This window comes from Corythoichthys intestinalis, chromosome 1 (assembly GCF_030265065.1).
Source record: "Corythoichthys intestinalis isolate RoL2023-P3 chromosome 1, ASM3026506v1, whole genome shotgun sequence".
Taxonomy (NCBI): domain Eukaryota; kingdom Metazoa; phylum Chordata; class Actinopteri; order Syngnathiformes; family Syngnathidae; genus Corythoichthys; species Corythoichthys intestinalis.
In genome coordinates, this window is record NC_080395.1 from 33,396,405 (window position 1) to 33,413,561 (window position 17,157).

General features: G+C 38.8%; 1 protein-coding gene across 4 annotated transcripts in view; it reads right to left on the reverse strand.

Moving 5' to 3' along the window:
* Nucleotides 1-10,364, reverse strand: part of tpma (alpha-tropomyosin) — a 28,675-nt gene extending 18,311 nt beyond the window's left edge. Inside the window, exons 1-3 of one of the 4 annotated variants that reach the window (XM_057843254.1) lie at nt 10,155-10,361; nt 9,804-9,929; nt 2,574-2,707 (exon numbers count right to left, since the gene is read on the reverse strand). In XM_057843254.1, the coding sequence (XP_057699237.1) occupies nt 2,574-2,707; nt 9,804-9,929; nt 10,155-10,268 (374 nt within the window). In that variant the 5' untranslated portion in view covers nt 10,269-10,361. Of the gene's footprint in view, nt 1-2,573; nt 2,708-3,186; nt 3,472-9,803; nt 9,930-10,154 lie in introns of those variants that run through there. The other 3 variants (XM_057843244.1, XM_057843271.1, XM_057843262.1) reach the window with 3 other exon arrangements.
* Nucleotides 10,365-17,157: the final 6,793 nt, after the last annotated feature.

The following is a 17,157-nucleotide window of genomic DNA, read 5'->3' on the forward strand; positions in this document are numbered from 1 at the left end:
GTCGTCGCGCATCGGCAAACCGCCCGGCAGAGAGCAATTTACAGTTCGTTCCCCGGAGGAGGGTGGCTGGAGTTGTTGTGCAGCTAACGGGCTGCTGCTAATGACCATTAGGACAGCTTTTTACATGCCTATCAATGATCAAACGTAAGTAGTCCTTCATTTAAAGGAAGTTTGTAGTGTTTACTTTGTAATCGCTGTATTCGTATTTGACATAATACAAAACAAGATGTTTACTCACTTCCTCGTAAGTCCAATGGTCCCACAGTAAATATCCACGGTGAATAGGAACCTTTTGAAACTCCAAAAAGGCGCATACGCCTCTCCCTCATACAGAATGATTTTTCTGCAGCCGTTTGGCTGGCGTGATGCGAAAAATAAACGTATTAATCCGCAAAATCAGCTGAATCATTCCTCCCCATACACAACAGTACGCTGTATAGTGAAGAGGACGTCTTCTACCGTACACGTCACAGCGCCCTCCTCCTCAATGAAAGACCGAAGCCGGAAGTCACTCATTTTCCTGGCGCGGGATTCAAAAAACTAAATAAACATAGCGATCGCTTCCACACACATCCAAGCGGTCCATATCATTCAGGAGCATAAAATACCGCGTGTATTATGAAATAAACATGCTTTTTCGTGTCACAGGCACTTTAAATAAACAGTTTTAAAACTTTTACATGTCGAAAGTAGACAGAAGGGAACTAATGCAAAAACGGGAGCACTTTTAACAACTTTAATGGTTGATTCACAACATTAAATGACTTCCAAACATAGCAAAGGTTACCATGTTTTTTTGTTTGTTTTTTTTTTAATGGAAAAAAAAACATGAAACAAAAACATGAAAGGTAAGTTACATTGCCAAGTAACTAATTACTCTTACATTCAGGTAACTAAGTTACTACCTCAATTACTTTTGGGGAGAAGTAATTTGTAACTAGAGCTGGGAATCTTTGGGCACCTAACGATTCGATTACGATTACGATTCAGAGGCTCCGATTCGATTATAAAACGATTATTGATGCACCCCCCCCCTCCTTTTTTTTTTTTAATGTTTTGTACATTAGTTCCAAAATTGTTCAAAAATACTCTCAGGCTAAACCACACTACTATTTCAGTATCAAGTTAACATACAGCAGTAAACAAATATACAAAAAAAATAACATTAAATAAAAAAACTCCAGTCCTCATTCTGTATCAGCAGGTTTAAACTACATTCAATTAATTTAATGTTGTGAATCAACCGTTAAATTTGTTAAAATTGCTCCCGTTATTCCATAATTTCCCTTTTGTCTACTTTCGACATGTGAAAGTTTTAAAACTATTTTAAAGATAGATTCAAGTCAATATTTTACCGATTTAGGAGTATTTTAGATAAAAAGTTAATTAGGTTTGCTTGGAAGGTTCGCTACAACAGCCTTGCAGGGAAGTGTACTGCTTTAAGATGGCGGCCGTTTATAACGCCCGCATCTAGCTTTTTGTAGATGTGCTGCTAACACTACCAAATCTATATTGCATCTAGTCCTATATAAATGATATCCACCGTAACATTATATGGACATACTTTGTTGCAGCTTTTCGGCAGCAGTCAGGTATGTTGTTGTGTTTTTTTATCTCGTTGCATGAGTTGAGCTAGAGCCGTGAGTTGAGCATTGGCATTACCCGAGGGGCCGGGTAATGGGAAGCATGATGTTTAGCTACTCTCGCTCCGTTCCGTCCCGAAGACCGCGCGGCGCGCTGAGTGTTGTGTACTTCCGCTTTACTTCGCATATTTTAATAATCGGAATTTGGATGTTTGTGAATCGTTCTCGAATCTTCCACGGCCGAATCGCGAATAATCTAAGAATCGGAAATTTTGCACACCTCTATTTGTAACTGTAATTAATTACTTTTTTAAAGTAAGATTAACAACACTTTTCATAAAGATGCAGTCTGCGGAATGAAAAGTGACGAAAGCGGATTTTATTCTGCCAATTTGTTGCCGAACACAATTTGCCAGCAAGTATTGCTGATCACTTTTCAGAATTAGCAAAAGAAATGTTTCCTGACTCAAAGATTGCATCGGTAAGTTAATTTTATCAATTGACCTTTTTAATTTATAATTGGACACACCAATAAACTACCTTCAAGTCAAACTGAATTGCAAGCTGAAGTGCCATGAAGTGCAGCCATCAAAAGACATGATAGAAATTGCCAAAAGTGCTACATACAATTATAACAAAAGTCACTGTTAAATTTTAGTAATCATGATGCAGCTGAAGATATTCATTGTTCTTTCATTGCACCAGGTTATATGTGACAATATTACCAATAAATTCATATTATTTTCAAAAAATTGAGTTTTATTTTTGTTTCATATTGCACGCTATATAAAACGTTGTAAGATTAGTCACCAATTTGTAAGGGCATACACCACTATTTGTAAGATTTGCCAATGGCCTTGGGTTGACTGGTATGCGGTCTCTAAATATAAACAAACCTCTGGATTCTCATTTAGTACAGACCATTCTTTACTTAAGAGTATCTTACTTAAAAGGAGGCGAGTGGGGGTTTCGCAAAGTACATGTACCTACCTCTCACTCTCATCAGCAGCCTTCTCGGCCTCCTCCAGCTTGGTCAGCGCTGTGGCCAGACGCTCCTGGGCACGATCCAACTCCTCCTCAACCAGCTGGATGCGTCTGTTCAAGGAGGCGACATCGCCCTCAGCCTGGAAAACACATAAGACAAGTCAATCAGGTGTATTTATATAGGAGCTGGTTAAAAAATATGCTTTTAAAAAAAAGGTTATTTGTGGGACTTTGCAGCATCCAAACAAATCTTGGGCGTGGTCAGGGATGCAGAAAGGAGGGTGGGGGGATACAATGGATTCTTTGAGCAGTGACTTAAAGATTGAGCCAAGCATGAGCTCCTAAATCATCACTACTTTAGCAGACTTGGAGGTGCTCAGTGAAGCTTGTGAGGTTTAGCACATGGAGGAACCTGTCGTAGCTAGCTATGACTTATTACATGGCGTTTTTGACGCTAATAGTGATGACTTCAAGCTTCAGCTCCAAACAGTAAGCGTGTGTTTTTATGATCATAAAGCACTCTGTCTGGGCCTAACCGCCACGCTTTTTGACCAGATTTACGCTTAATGCCGTCGGCAGCCTAAACACTAATTGCCTTAAATCATTAGCGTCGGCTTACTGCTTCCCTTGCGGTCCTCTCCAGGTTGAGTTCCCGCTGGAGGAAGGCAGCCCGGTCCTCCGCCGCATCCGCCTGTTCTTGTAACGACTTGATTTTCTTCTTGACCGCTTCCAAGGAGCTTCCACCTGCCATGCTTGCGCCCCGATTGGCGTTTGTGTGGTTACGGCTAAGCTAGTGTTGTTCGTGTTGGTCTCGGCATAAAAAGGGCGCCGCCGTCAGACACGAGATGCTGCGCGTTTGATCCCTACCCCCACCGCTCTTTAATCAAGTCCTGATGAGGATTGGGACGTGCCGACGAACCCGGAAGTGACTCGCTTTGCACGGAAATTATTTATAATTATTATTTATGTCAAATACATTTAAATATAAAACTATCAATTGTGTTATTTGAATTAAGACTATTTAATATAAAATTTAAATTATTTAAAATATCAATAAATTAAATTGAGTAATTAATACAGAATTAATGAAGGCACCCCTTACTAAAATAGAGCGAATTTAAGAAGTAAGGACTATGTATATATTTTTTTAACTATTACTACTGTGCTGTACGCACTGACACTTTCACATACAGTGGTCACTATTCAAAATATCATTAGCTTAACTAGTTCACTGCCAGCCCAGGTCACAGAGTATGCGTTGTAATAGTAAAAGAGGGGAATTGATATTAAAAACACCTAATGACGGCAATAAACGTCCAAACCATCTCCAATTTCCAGTTAAATTGATTGGACGTCTATTGCCGTCATTGGCAGTCAATGAGTTAAACTAAGTGAGGTCACAAGAGATTTATAAAACAAACAAAAAAATTACATCAATAAAATTCTCAGAGCAAAATAAATACAGGGCACACATATGTTTATATTCTTTTCTTTTTTCTTTTTTTTCTTTTTTTTTTAAACCTGTCCTGTTCAGCTGTTTGACACGGAGAATGGAAGTCTAAGTTTTAACAGCTTTAATGTTTCACGTAGAGATGTCTGACATACTCCCATTGTGATCATTCAACATACCTCGTTTATTATGACAAAGCAGCGAACAGGAAGGGGTTATGGGCGAACAGAAAAAAAGAAACACAAGAGAAGAAAGAAAAGAAACAGGAACTACAAAAAGAAATACATTGAACGTCTACACTAACTACTAATATGTTGGTGCTATCGTCAGCTAGATGTATATCCGGTTGACACCATGTGGGGGGCCTGTTGACCAGGGAAAGAGGGGGACGGGGGTGGGGGAGTCTATAAGCTAAGTGACTGACAGGGGTAGAGTGTACACAAATCAGCTCTGTGATCTAGAACCCAGTAATCGTGTGAATCCCTTGCGAGTGTAAGCCCATTGGCGACCGACCCTACGCCGCTCCATCGCCAATCCCGGCACAGGGACCCCCACCACCAGGCGCGCGACAGCCACGCAGACGAGCAGAGACGCCACGCGGGCGCCAACCCAGGGCCACGGCCCACACCCAGCCAGCCTGGGGTGGGAGGGCGGTTGTGGTGGGTTCAGTGCAGCCCAGCCCTCCTGCCGCCGCCCATGAAAGGAGCCATCACCCCCCCCCCACCCCCCGGGATCCAGGGTGGTCCCCCAGGCCACCTGCACGCCCATCAACCGGCCTTCAGGGAAGAGGGGACGCACCACCAACCCCACATGACCCCCAGCGGCCCAACAAGTCCAGGGCAGGGCAGGGTCCCCCGCCAGAGCAGGCAACACCCTGCTGATACATTTATATTTTTCATTTCTTTTTCATTTTTCAAAGTTTTTTTTTTTTTTTTTTTTTTACAGTCTTTTCATTTATCTTTTTAAAGTTTGAAGTTTTTTTTTTCAAATTTTTTTTACTCATTAAAAGTTAAATCTCCCTTCAATTAAATGGAGAGTACTTACAGCGCATTTATGTAATATTTATTCGATAATATTTATTTATGCCCAAAGCACTTTACATTAGCACACATTTACCCTTTCACGCGCACATTCACTCTCCAATGGTGCGGCTGCTGCTGGTGCTGCTGCTGCAAGACGCTGCCAACCCATTGGGGGCAAATTAGGGTTCAGCGCCTTGCCCAAGGGCACTTCGACAGTGGGCAGTCGTAGCCGGGACTCGAACTGCTGACCCTTGGGTCCTAGGACAACTCGAGCTACCAACTGCCACTTCGCCGCCCAATTACCGCAAAATATTGTCCCGTGGGCCGCTATAGTTCCCGGTCCGCAAGTTTGAGACACCTGTCCTACAAATTTTTTTTTTAATTAATAAAAAAATCATAATTCATGCATGAAAGTGTTAATAGTAAAAATGTATTGACATATTTGTACTTTTTTAACAGTCTGACTAACCAAATGATAATTGACTAATACAATCACAACTTGAATGGTTTAAACACTTGAATAATTTTGACTAACTAAATAATAGACTTACAAACTACCCGACAGACTAAGTGAAGGAATAACAACTCACTGAGTAATTACTGACCATATCTAACACTCACTGATTGAGTAAAGAGATTAATATTTACTACTTCTCTGCCTGACAAACTAAATAATTGGCTTAAATGCTTACCAAGTGACCAACTAACTCACTGAGTAAATAACTGAATGCCTAATTTTACACTTAGCTGATTGATTACCTTAAAGGGGAAGAAAACACATTTATCATGCCTAACACAATTTTGTTTATTAAATTGGGGGGGAAAATTCTGATGTGTAAAACAGGCGAAAAAAGTAAATAAAAGTCAGTATTTCTAGGAACAGTCCACCTGACATGGGGGGCAGACATTTTATCATTGCCAGTACAATTTTAGCCAATTAAATGTGAGTATCCAAAATTACCCAGCCCTCCTGGGTATGTCATTATTGCCCATATCCTATGCAGCTGTGCTCAAGGCTTAGTGTGTATGTGTGTGGGTGTAACTGACATCACGAAATGGCTGCACCCATCAATAGTGTCATTTTTTTGTGTGTGTTTTGCTCTAGGTCTATGAAATTCACAATTTGTCTACTGTCGTCTATATGAATGTCATTTATAGTAGGTGTTGTCTTGCGCTTAAATAATTCACTTGCAAACTAGCTAAATACCAGACTATCTGACTTAATTTTATTTAGAAAAAAATACATTTCTGAATAAATTTTGAGCAAAGTTAGCTATTAAATCTTCCAATTGATGTATTTTATACTGAAATTAAGATGACAAATTAATGCAAACATATTCAATATTATGTTTCAATATTATGTGACTAAAAACAAATTTTATATGTCATTAATGCAGATTTTGTTTCTAATGTTATTATAAAAAACAATGGGGAAGTTACTAAATTACATTTATTGGAACAGTTTATTACATTTGATAAGAAATAGTTATGGCAGTACTTCTCAAATAGTGGGGCGCACCCCATCTTCCTCGGGGAACATGCTTTTTTTGTTTTTTGCAGTACTAAAATAAAGTGGTGTACTTGCACATCCACTTAGTGGGTGGCAGTGGTGCTCTCATTTTCAGAGTGCGCGCAGTATTTTTGAACTAAGCAAGAGCACACAGAAAAGAGATATGAAGAGCTGTGCTCCATTTTCGAAAGCCGTTTTCCGGCCGGTGTTCTGTCAAAATTTGCTTCCTTATAAAATCTTGCTCCCAAAGCTTTTGTGGAGCTGAAAAGCCATTCTTTACATTCAGTAAACTAAACTAGATACATCATAAACATACATGTGCAACACGAAAATGGGTAAATTAATACATAACGACACGGCAAAGCCGTTAACAATGAGAGAGCTGGTTGCAGTTGTTGTGTGCAGCTAACATGGTAGGATGTGTCAGAGAGCTTTTCTACATGTCTTTCCATGATCAAACTTAAGTAAATATTCCTTTCTTTAAAGAAATTTTGTAGTGTTTACTTTGGAATCGCTGCATTCGCGGCAATTTTTAACCTTATGCGCATCCGCAGAACCGCAAAGTAACATTTTTTGATGGGTTGAAAAATTTGTCAGAACACCGGACACACGCAACGACCCACTGTCTTCTCCGGTTCTCACGTGTCCGCCCGAGAAGTGCCATTTTCGGCTAGGGATCGTCATGACGACCGCCCTCACCTACGGTTCTCCCTCGGCCGCCGAGAATGCAGTGGGAGATGAGGAAAGACCACTGTTTACTGTGTCTAAAAAGATTATAGCGGACAGCAGGAAGCCAAATCAATTAAGACGCCACTTAAAGACATTAGACCCCAATCTAATTGATAAGCCGCTTGATTGTTTTTCAGCGAAAACGTGTCGAATATTGCCAACAATCGTCCTGCTTTGTCAGTGTTATATCCAGGGGTGCACATAATTTTTTTCCCCAGGTTCTCAGAGGAGGACCTGGAGATGTGACTTGGTCCTCATTGAGCTTGAGAGCCAACCAGCCTGATGCGATAAATTTATGACAAGCTTTACTTAGAGCCAATTAACTTTAATTAATTATATTAACAATTAATGCTTGATTAACATCAAATGGCACAACAAAATTGCCATTATTTTGAAGTGAAATGTAAAGAAATAAAAAGCACCAATTCAAAATAAAGGGCATTATGCAGCTCCCACATTAACTCCAAGCCTTTTTAAAAGTGGGATGTCCTCCTCATAAGACCTCATTGAACGTGCATGTTTAGCTTTGTAAAATGCGAGCAAAAACACGTTTGTCAGTGCATGTCGTTGTTCATTACCTTTATTCCGCCACATGTCCATAGGGCGAGTGGGGTCTTGTTTGACATCGATAGTTTGCTTAATTGCCACATGCTCTCTGTTTTTTCCGTGGGTTTTCAAAGTTTGGATGGCTGAAATTCTTTGACCCTACATAAAATGCGCTGCTCTTATCGGCGACATTGGGATTCTCACGGCACATTTTGTACCGCATTTCCGTGCGAGCATCATTTGCTTCTTGCCAGCAAAAGTCCTTTTTTTCGGTAGCTCCGGTGACGTCTCTGTCGTCTGTCTGTCTTTTGACGGGGGTGGGGGAACACGGAAGTAATTACTCAGTGTGACCTGCCTCTTCGACATTTTGAGAAGTTATTTTCTCGTGTCCTCCGCAAATACAGGGGTCAGCCATCGGTACGCAAAAGCGTATGGAAGCCGTTAAGGGCCAGCGCGTTTGTCTACGTCCAGTACGCATGCGCGCATGCGGACCACTTATGTGCACCTCTGGTTATATCAGTAAACCAGTGAGCTCTGTTAGCGTGCTCAGTGCAAAATAACCCCACACCATTGCAAACTGGCGGTGATACTGTGAGCAGCGAGCAGCGAAAATAAAAACTTTCCTTCTGTCCAAAGACACTCTTTTTTTTCTTCTATTCAGTTTTGTTTTTCCGGAATTTTTTTTTGGCATATTGTCTTCATGAGTTAATGTTTCTAATCAATAAGAATTTATTATTTACTGATTTTATTACATTTTATTTTTCTGTATCAAATCGTCAAAAATGTACCTTGAGTGTATTTTTACAGTTTGGATGTGACTTTTTTTTTTTTTTTTTTTTAAATCCAGGCAAATTGACGCGTGTAAAGTCTTTTCTGTTACAAACAAAACAATGTTAATGAAGTTATACTTTATTATAAGTTGATTTATGTTACTTTTTTTCTTTAATAGAAAAAAAGGACACAATGTTAGGCTGAGGCGTACTTATAATAGTAATTTTATAGACAAATGATACTATTTACAATGGCGGAAGAGAGTTTGTGGGGGGCGCGAAATTTACGTCTTCCTTGGGGGGGGCGTAACAGAAAATAATTGAGAAGTACTGCATTATGGGGTTTGAGTTGTTCTCTACATGCTTGTTTTTCCCCAGGTACTTTCAGTTTCACTCAAACTCTTAATTATCCATTGGGGTGAATTGTCTGTCTGCCATGTCAACCGTCCGATCTAGGATGAACCCTTCCTATATCTACTATAAGAGGCTTCATAGTCTTGAAACTATGGATGATATCTCTACATAATGCCTAAATATAGTGTGTCAATAATGCAGTAATACTGGTACTAATAACAAAAAAAAATCAGCATGTTGTGCTCGTGGGTAACACATTTGCCTCACAGAACTGAAATTCAGCGGTCTCCGTTGGTTTTCTCTGTGTACTTTAGCTTGCTACCAACTTCCTCCCACACTATTCAAAACATGCCTTTTAAGCTAATTGATAAGTCTATAAACTGTCCATAAATATTTTATCACTTTTATTTTTGTATGCTTAGATTAACATTGCAAGATGTAGTGATTGTGCTCGTTTTCTATTAAGAACTGTGACTGTTATTATTTAATGTATACACTGGGAGTAAACTTGTCATTTAATTTGAACGTCAACATAAAGGAGACAACCTGTGCCAACTGGGACAAGCACATATATTTCACGATTCGTGGCATGGGTCAAACATGCATGTAAATACGCTCTAGTGTAACACTAGACCTACGCTACACTCTGTTTGGTGCCAGGCCACAGCCTGTGGAATGCACTCAGGAAAGCAGTAAGCTGTGACCTTACCATATAAAGGACGATCTAAATATAACTTTATACGCCACAGGTGTCTTCACTTGATTATTGCATTGTATTGCCATTATTGTAGGAGTGCTGCTGGGATGTTGAGGGGGATGTAGTTTCAAGGTCACACAACTGAGGCCTGAACTTACGTCTGTGGCTTTCTTCTCAGCGAGCTCCAGTTTTTCCTGAGCATCTTTCAGGGCTTCGGAATATTTGTCCAACTCATCTTCTGTTGCTTTCAGCTTCTTCTGCAGTGCCACCAAGTCATCCTCGAGCTAGGAAAAAAAGCAGACAGGGATTTATCTCTTAGACTCATTTACTGTATACAGCATTTGTATTTCTTATGTGTATTAGCTATTGTAAGTCTACTATAGTGACTGAAACTATTAGAGAATAATACTCTATGTGTTTAAACATTATTGTCTTTTATTATAACATTAAGAAAATCAAGACAAAGAATAATCAGAGAAATATTCATTTGAATGACAGCGGATACCAACCTGTTTGCTCCTGTCCTCAGCCGCCTTCTTATCAGACTCAGCCTGCTCAGCTCTGTCCAAGGCATTCTCCTTGTCGAGCTTGAGCATCTGCATCTTCTTCTTGATGGCATCCATAGCTGCTTAAGTGTCAGTGCTTTCCGCGTATGACAAAATGAAAAAAGACAACCAGAGAGGGCCTTGGGTTGGAGCGTCTGAACCACAATGAACACCAAGCTGGAGTGCAAGCTTGCCCAGGTTGTTGTGAGTCAAATATGTCTTTTGGAACAGGCGGGTCACTGGACACCCAATACTTTTTTGGACACGACTGCAGCTGCTTGACAAGGCGGGACCACTATTTTTTGCGAAAGTCTTCACCGATTCGCTCCTCTGAGACGTTTGACCACTTGTGTGACCATACTTGGGGGATGGATGTCAGCAAAGCAGCACACCACCTCCTCCCTCGTCTTGCGCCACTAACACCCCTATTTCTAACACCACCCATGCATTAACACAAAGAAACATTCTGACAACAATGACGAGTGCTGCGCAATATGATGATTTTCTGTATCGCCAAAACAATGGTAAATTATGTATCGTCACTGTATTTAACTTTGCAGTGACACATAATGTCCCTGTACCAGAAAACCACGGTTTTGGGGTTATAAATCCTCAAAATATATAAACCTATGGTATACAAAAAGGAAAAACAGCGAATGAAAATTCAAAATATTGAAGTGGTGAATACTAATACACAATATAATAGGGAATAAAAAGCAAGAAAGACAAACACTTTGTATTTTATTAATGATATTTCAATAACTTGTTTCATCAAATAATTAGAAAATACCATGACCAAGGACAGTGTTCACTAAATCCGGACCTCGGTGCCACTTTTCCTGTCGTGTTTTCCACGCCTCTCTCCCCCAACACACCTGAATAAAATGATTATGTCATCAGCAACCTCTCCAGAAGCCTGATAATGATCCTGATTATTTTGATTCAGGTGTGTTGGAGGAGGGAGACATGGAAAACACGACAGGAAAAGTGGCACCGAGGTCCGGATTTAGTGAACCCTGACCTAGGACATCACTACACAGTACACCAAGTTTCTACAAATTTAGTTTTTAATTTAAACTCGGCTTTGACCGACTTTTAAATTACAGAATTTTGTCCCTCTTTAAAAAATGTGATTATTCTGAATATACGTAAATAGATGATTTGAATTGTCAGCCACTTCAGTATAGCTGTCAACTCCTGAATGTTATCTTGTTAGTCTGTCAATCAATAGAAATAAAGTCATGTTGGAGCATCCCGTGCATGTGAACTATTCATGCAAAGAAAATCTATCTGATTAAATAAGCCCTGTGTGGAAGTTGCTCCCCCTCTGAGGGGGGGTGTCATATTAGCTCCTGGCACTTTCTGTTTGGCTTACAGGGGTCATTTGGGAAGCTCCACGCTGGCATACTTAAAATCCTGGCTACCGCATGGGCTTTGCTTTTCTACAGGAACATCATCCAGCTTGTCCGAGTGGCTTTATAGGACTGATGCATGTTGGAGAGTTATAGCCCTTTAACTGGCCACCCTGGATTGAGTGGCTTTTTGCTTTTCAACAGGCAAGCCCCCTCTAACCCTCTCCTCTTGCCCCTTCAATAGTTCACAGGGCCACTGGCAGTGGTGCAGCTGTCACACGAACATCCTTGGCCAAGACGGGTGCATAGTGAGGAAATAGCAGCTTACTGGTGTGAACCACAGAAGGGATATTTCTGCAAAGACTTATCTTCATAAACAAATTAATGTGTGATGTTAAGAACTTGTAGTATAAAGTTGGCTGTACCTTAATGTTATAAAATACTATAAACGACACCCGTTTGGGACTTCAATACATATGTGGCACATATTTTTGGGCTCTCAATGCTAGCAAAGCACCTGCTATACTTGGTCTATGTTGGTACCCGCTATTCCCATGTTCAACCTTTAGAATAGGGGTGTCAGATTTATATTTTTATAGTGACTATGACCCTAGCAAGGTTATTATCGCTCACAATTTTTTTTGTGAAGTAAAATAAATGAAAATTAAAATACAAAATGGTAACTGAAACTATTGCCTGTTCACAAAACAAACCAAAATGTATTGAAATTTGAGACACTAAACGTTCGCTTTCGTCAATTTATTGATGTATGCAGTAGATTAAATTTTACATGAGCTGGAGCTGATCCACGCCGTCAACACAATTTGCCCTCCTCTACCAGGTCAGGACCTGAACCTGTGCCGCAAGTACGACAAGAGAGCACGGTACAAAAAACGTCACTTTCGGACTATGAGCCGCTTTTTTTCTTCACTTTGAATCCTGTGGCCAGTGTGGCTTATTTGTTGATTTATTTGGGTTAATAGGTAACACTTTATTTGACAGCGGCGTCATAAGACTGTCATAAGACTGTCATAATTATGACATGACACTGTTAGGAAACAGGTAGCATAAGCGGATTTTAAGGGGGGGGGGGGGGGCCAAGACCCCCGGTGGCCGAAAAGTGTCATTGCATGTAACTGACTTTCCTATAAATATATAAAAGTTGTAAAGCAATAAAACCAACAAAAATGAATGAAATTAACAAAATATTTTTATAATGGGTCAAAAATTATTTTTCGAGCACCTTAGACGGTCATTTGCTTTGCATATAATTTTTAAAATATATATATATGTATATATTAGAAAAAAATATTTTAAAACATGATTTTTTTTTTTTTGATTGAAAATAATTTTTTTGATTGAACTTTTTTGGGGGGGATTGACTGATTTAGACACAAATGTCCTAATCATAATATGGCCCAAAAACAAAAAGGATTGCTTCAATCAAAGAAAACTTTTTCAATGAAAAATTAAGTGTTCGAATGCAAATTTTTGAATCTCAAATATTTTTTCTCATTCAAAAACCTTTTTCTATGATTTCAATTTTTCTTTTTTTTTGATTGAAGTGATTTTCTTTTTGAAAATCCATATTTTTTAAAGCATCTTATTTTTTGATTGAATAATAAATATAAAAATGTCCTAGCCACAATGTGGCCCAGACACAAATCAACATTACTTCAATCAAACAAGTTGCTTCAATAAAAAAAAAACAAAAAAACTTGACTTTAATCATTAAAAAAAAAAAAAAAAAAAATCTAAGAAAAATAGCTTTCACGTGCATTTTTTTGAGTTTCACATTTATTTTTGCATTCAAACACATTTTTTTAATTGAAGCGACATTTTTTTGGTTATAAATATATATTTTGATTGAAGCAAAAAAATGTTTTGATTGAAGCAACTTGTTTTTTTTTTTTTTTTTTTTTTTTAATAACAAAGACACAAATCTACATTCATATGGCTCTGCCCAGGGGCCACACTTTTTGACTGGGGTAACTACATTGGCACGACACCGGCGGGCTATCCTATTTAATGGATGACGATCTTGGCAAAAAGTATTGCCTAAGCAGCCTGATTTAGAATTCCCCTCAAGAATGATGGGAAACAAAAAAACGCACATTGTCAACTTATTATTATAAATATTCTTGTAAGTTAATTTTATTGCTGACACTGCGTTTCGGGGTCATCAACATGTCGTGCCCCCCCCCTGCCCCAAAAGTCAAACTCCGCCTATGACGGCAAGCCGTTAAATATGGATCCAAACACCGTCGTTGAAGTTTGAAGTATTTATTACAAAAAGAGAGCTAATGGAGCATGCCAGAACACGCGAGAAAAAATACACGCACGAACCAAGTCAGCGAGAGAACCAAGGGAAGGCAACAATGACCAGAAAAGGCTAGACCAAATAATAGCAAAGTCCAACAAAAAATACTATAACAGTAACGTGATAACAGAGAATACAACCGTAACAGGCAAGAGATCTCCAGGCAACGCACACAGTGGTAAGTAAGCACACTAGAAAGTAAGTCAGACACTCGCATACTGTATGGTGACAGCAGTCTTTAAATAATGAGTACTCCTAATGCGCCACAGGTGTGATGCATAGCCCCGCCCATCCAGCTGAATTATGTGCTGGAATGAAAATAAAAGAACTGAGAAGGCACACAAACATGACACGATCATGGGCATTAATGAATGCTTCGGGTAAATTATCTCACTAACTCCATTTATGTCCAGCTTGGATCTTTTACATCCATTCAAAAGTGAGATAATTTGCCGGATTACACTAAATGATCTGTTATTAATCTGTTATTTGCTTTCATTAATGCTCATGACAGTGTCATGTCATAATTATGATTGTCTAATGACAGTCTTATGGCGCAACGGACAAATAAAGTGTTACCAAATACCATAACTAGCAATTAATGAAACAACTGGATCAGTAACTGAAGAAATAATTATCACAGAACATGAATTTTGATTGTTATTTACATCTGTAGCGCTGCAATGCATGCTAGGTGACGGTATGCACCTGATAGTTGCTTGCAATCTGCCATCAAGATAAATTTGGGAGTTTTTGAGCTTGATAAGCGTCGCTTTACAGTGCAATTAATTTTATTTCTAGTTTTTTCCACTGCAGTTTTAAATAAAACTGAGCAGTCAATGAATTTTCTGATTCTTTCTTTGAATTCTGACACAGATCTCTGGATGTATGTGTATATGGCGGAAAACACTCAGGTGACTTAAAGTTCCGCTCTGAGACCCCCAGTTTGGCCAAATTTGTTTCGATCCAAAAACTCAGTGTAGCATGTCTCACAGAGTGTCAAGACACAGCCGTGACTGCCCACAGACGGACTTTTTGGGGACTTTATAGGGGAAACACGGTAATATAACAAGGGTCGCAATGCAGGAATCGCAGACACCAAGGAGTGGTCGAGATGTTCTTTTCCAAATATTTGCCCTTCTAAACGTTTTTTCAATGTTTCTTTGTTTGGATCGATCATTTATCATCTAAAATATCGGGGAAAATGCGACAGTAACAAAAATAAATAAAAATACAATTAAGCGATGGTTATGAGGTTCATAGATATCCGTGACCTATTTACAGACACTATTTTTTTCATTATGATGTAATTTGTTTAAAAGTAAAACATGCTAGTGAATAATTTTATATGTCCTTTTTTATATAAATATTAGACAACAATTAATGATTCTAAGCTAAAAATGATAGACATTTCGAATAATAATTATTAGGATTGTTCCGATCATGTTTTTTTGCTCCCGATCCGATCCGGATCGTTTCAGTTTGAGTATCTGCCGATCCCGATATTTCCTGATCCGATTGCTTTTTTTTGCTCCAGATTCAATTCCAATCATTCCCGATAATTTTTCCCGATCATATACATTTTGGCAACGCATTAAGAAAAAAATGATTACATCTCGGACGAATATATACATTCAACATACAGTACATAAGTACTGTATTTGTTTATTATGACAATAAATCCTCAAGATGGCATTTACATTATTAACATTCTTTCTGTGAGAGGGATCCACGGGTAGAAAGACTTGTAATTCTTAAAGGACAAATGTGACTTTTTATATTGTGACTAAATATTGCCATCTAGTGTATTTGTTGAGCTTTTAGTAAATGATACTGCAGCCTTGCCCAAATGCATGATGGGAAGTGGAACCATGACTGTGCGTAGTGCTACCAATTGATATATCTTCTCTGCGTTGGGAAATAAGATAACATAGGGTGTTACGAAAAAGATCATTTACTACCTTGCTTCCCCACATTGCTTTCCACGATATTTCTAATCATAGGGAGAGGGATTGTAAGGTTTTAGCCAATTAAAAAAAGGCTCCAAAGGCTTCCAAATTTCACTCTACTCATTTTACGCTGCCTTTTAGCTCTCTATATAGGTAAAACGGCGCCATTACAGATTGAGCGTGACAATGCGTGAGTGGGTCGTGCAGCACATGCATTGATTGCGTTAAATATTTTAACGTGATACATTTTTTAAAAAATTAATTACCGCCATTATCGGGATAAATTTGATAACCCTACGTTAAGCCAAAACTAAAGACTCTGGATGAGTGTAACATATTATGTCTGTTACGTTAAATACAATTAGAAAACGATTTAATCAAAAAATATATATAAATTTAAAAAAAGGCATGTCCAATATTTTTTTGCCGATTCCGATACTTTGAAAATGACGTGATCGGACCCGATCGATCAAGACATCTCTAATAATTATGATTACTTACCTTCTTTTTATGGCTGGGTTGAAACAAAAGCGGTTGCGTGGTGTCTATAAACGGGGGTCTCCAGGGTAAAACGGAGAAATTAAAAATAGTTTGGGGGCTTAATGCGCCATGAAACTGCTATGGCAGCATATAGACATATTGTTCAATCAAACAGAATAGTCCTTTTGGCTTCAAATACAGCAATTTATTTTACAGAGGGTGTGCAAGAGCAGAAACTGCTTTTTCATCCTTGCCTGTGTTTTCTGCCATGTATATATATATGTATGTTACATCTTTGCATCGGGAAAAAATATTTTTACTATTGACTTGTATATTTTGAAGGTTTTTTTTTTTTGTACTTTTAGTCAATTTTTTCTCAGATACTTGTACTTTTACTTAAGTAATTTTTTTGCATGTGTATCGGTACTTGTACTTGGGGGAAAAAAAAAAAAAGTGAGTACTTAATCCATCACTGTTTAAGACTGTAAAATATCCAAAGGTGTGAATGTGAATATGCGGTAAAATAGATTCCATTTCTAAAAGGAGTACAAGGAGCAGCTGGCGGCGGGCATAATTGACGTCGCCTCCTCAAATTTTAGTGGTGGACACATTTAGCTTGGCCGTCAGAGAATAGCGGGCCTGCATACAGCTTCAAGTTAACTGATGACTCAGAAATGCCGTCTTGCCCTGAGCAACAGAAGCACACTTAATAGGAGCTCTGCTTGTTGGCTGAACAAGGAATCAACCTCTGTTCTCAAAGGAGAGTGGGGAAAAAAATCTTGCTCAATTGGCAATAATGAGAACACTATAGAAGTCAAACAATTTGAAATCATAATGCTAACACACATTAAATTTTCAGACAATGC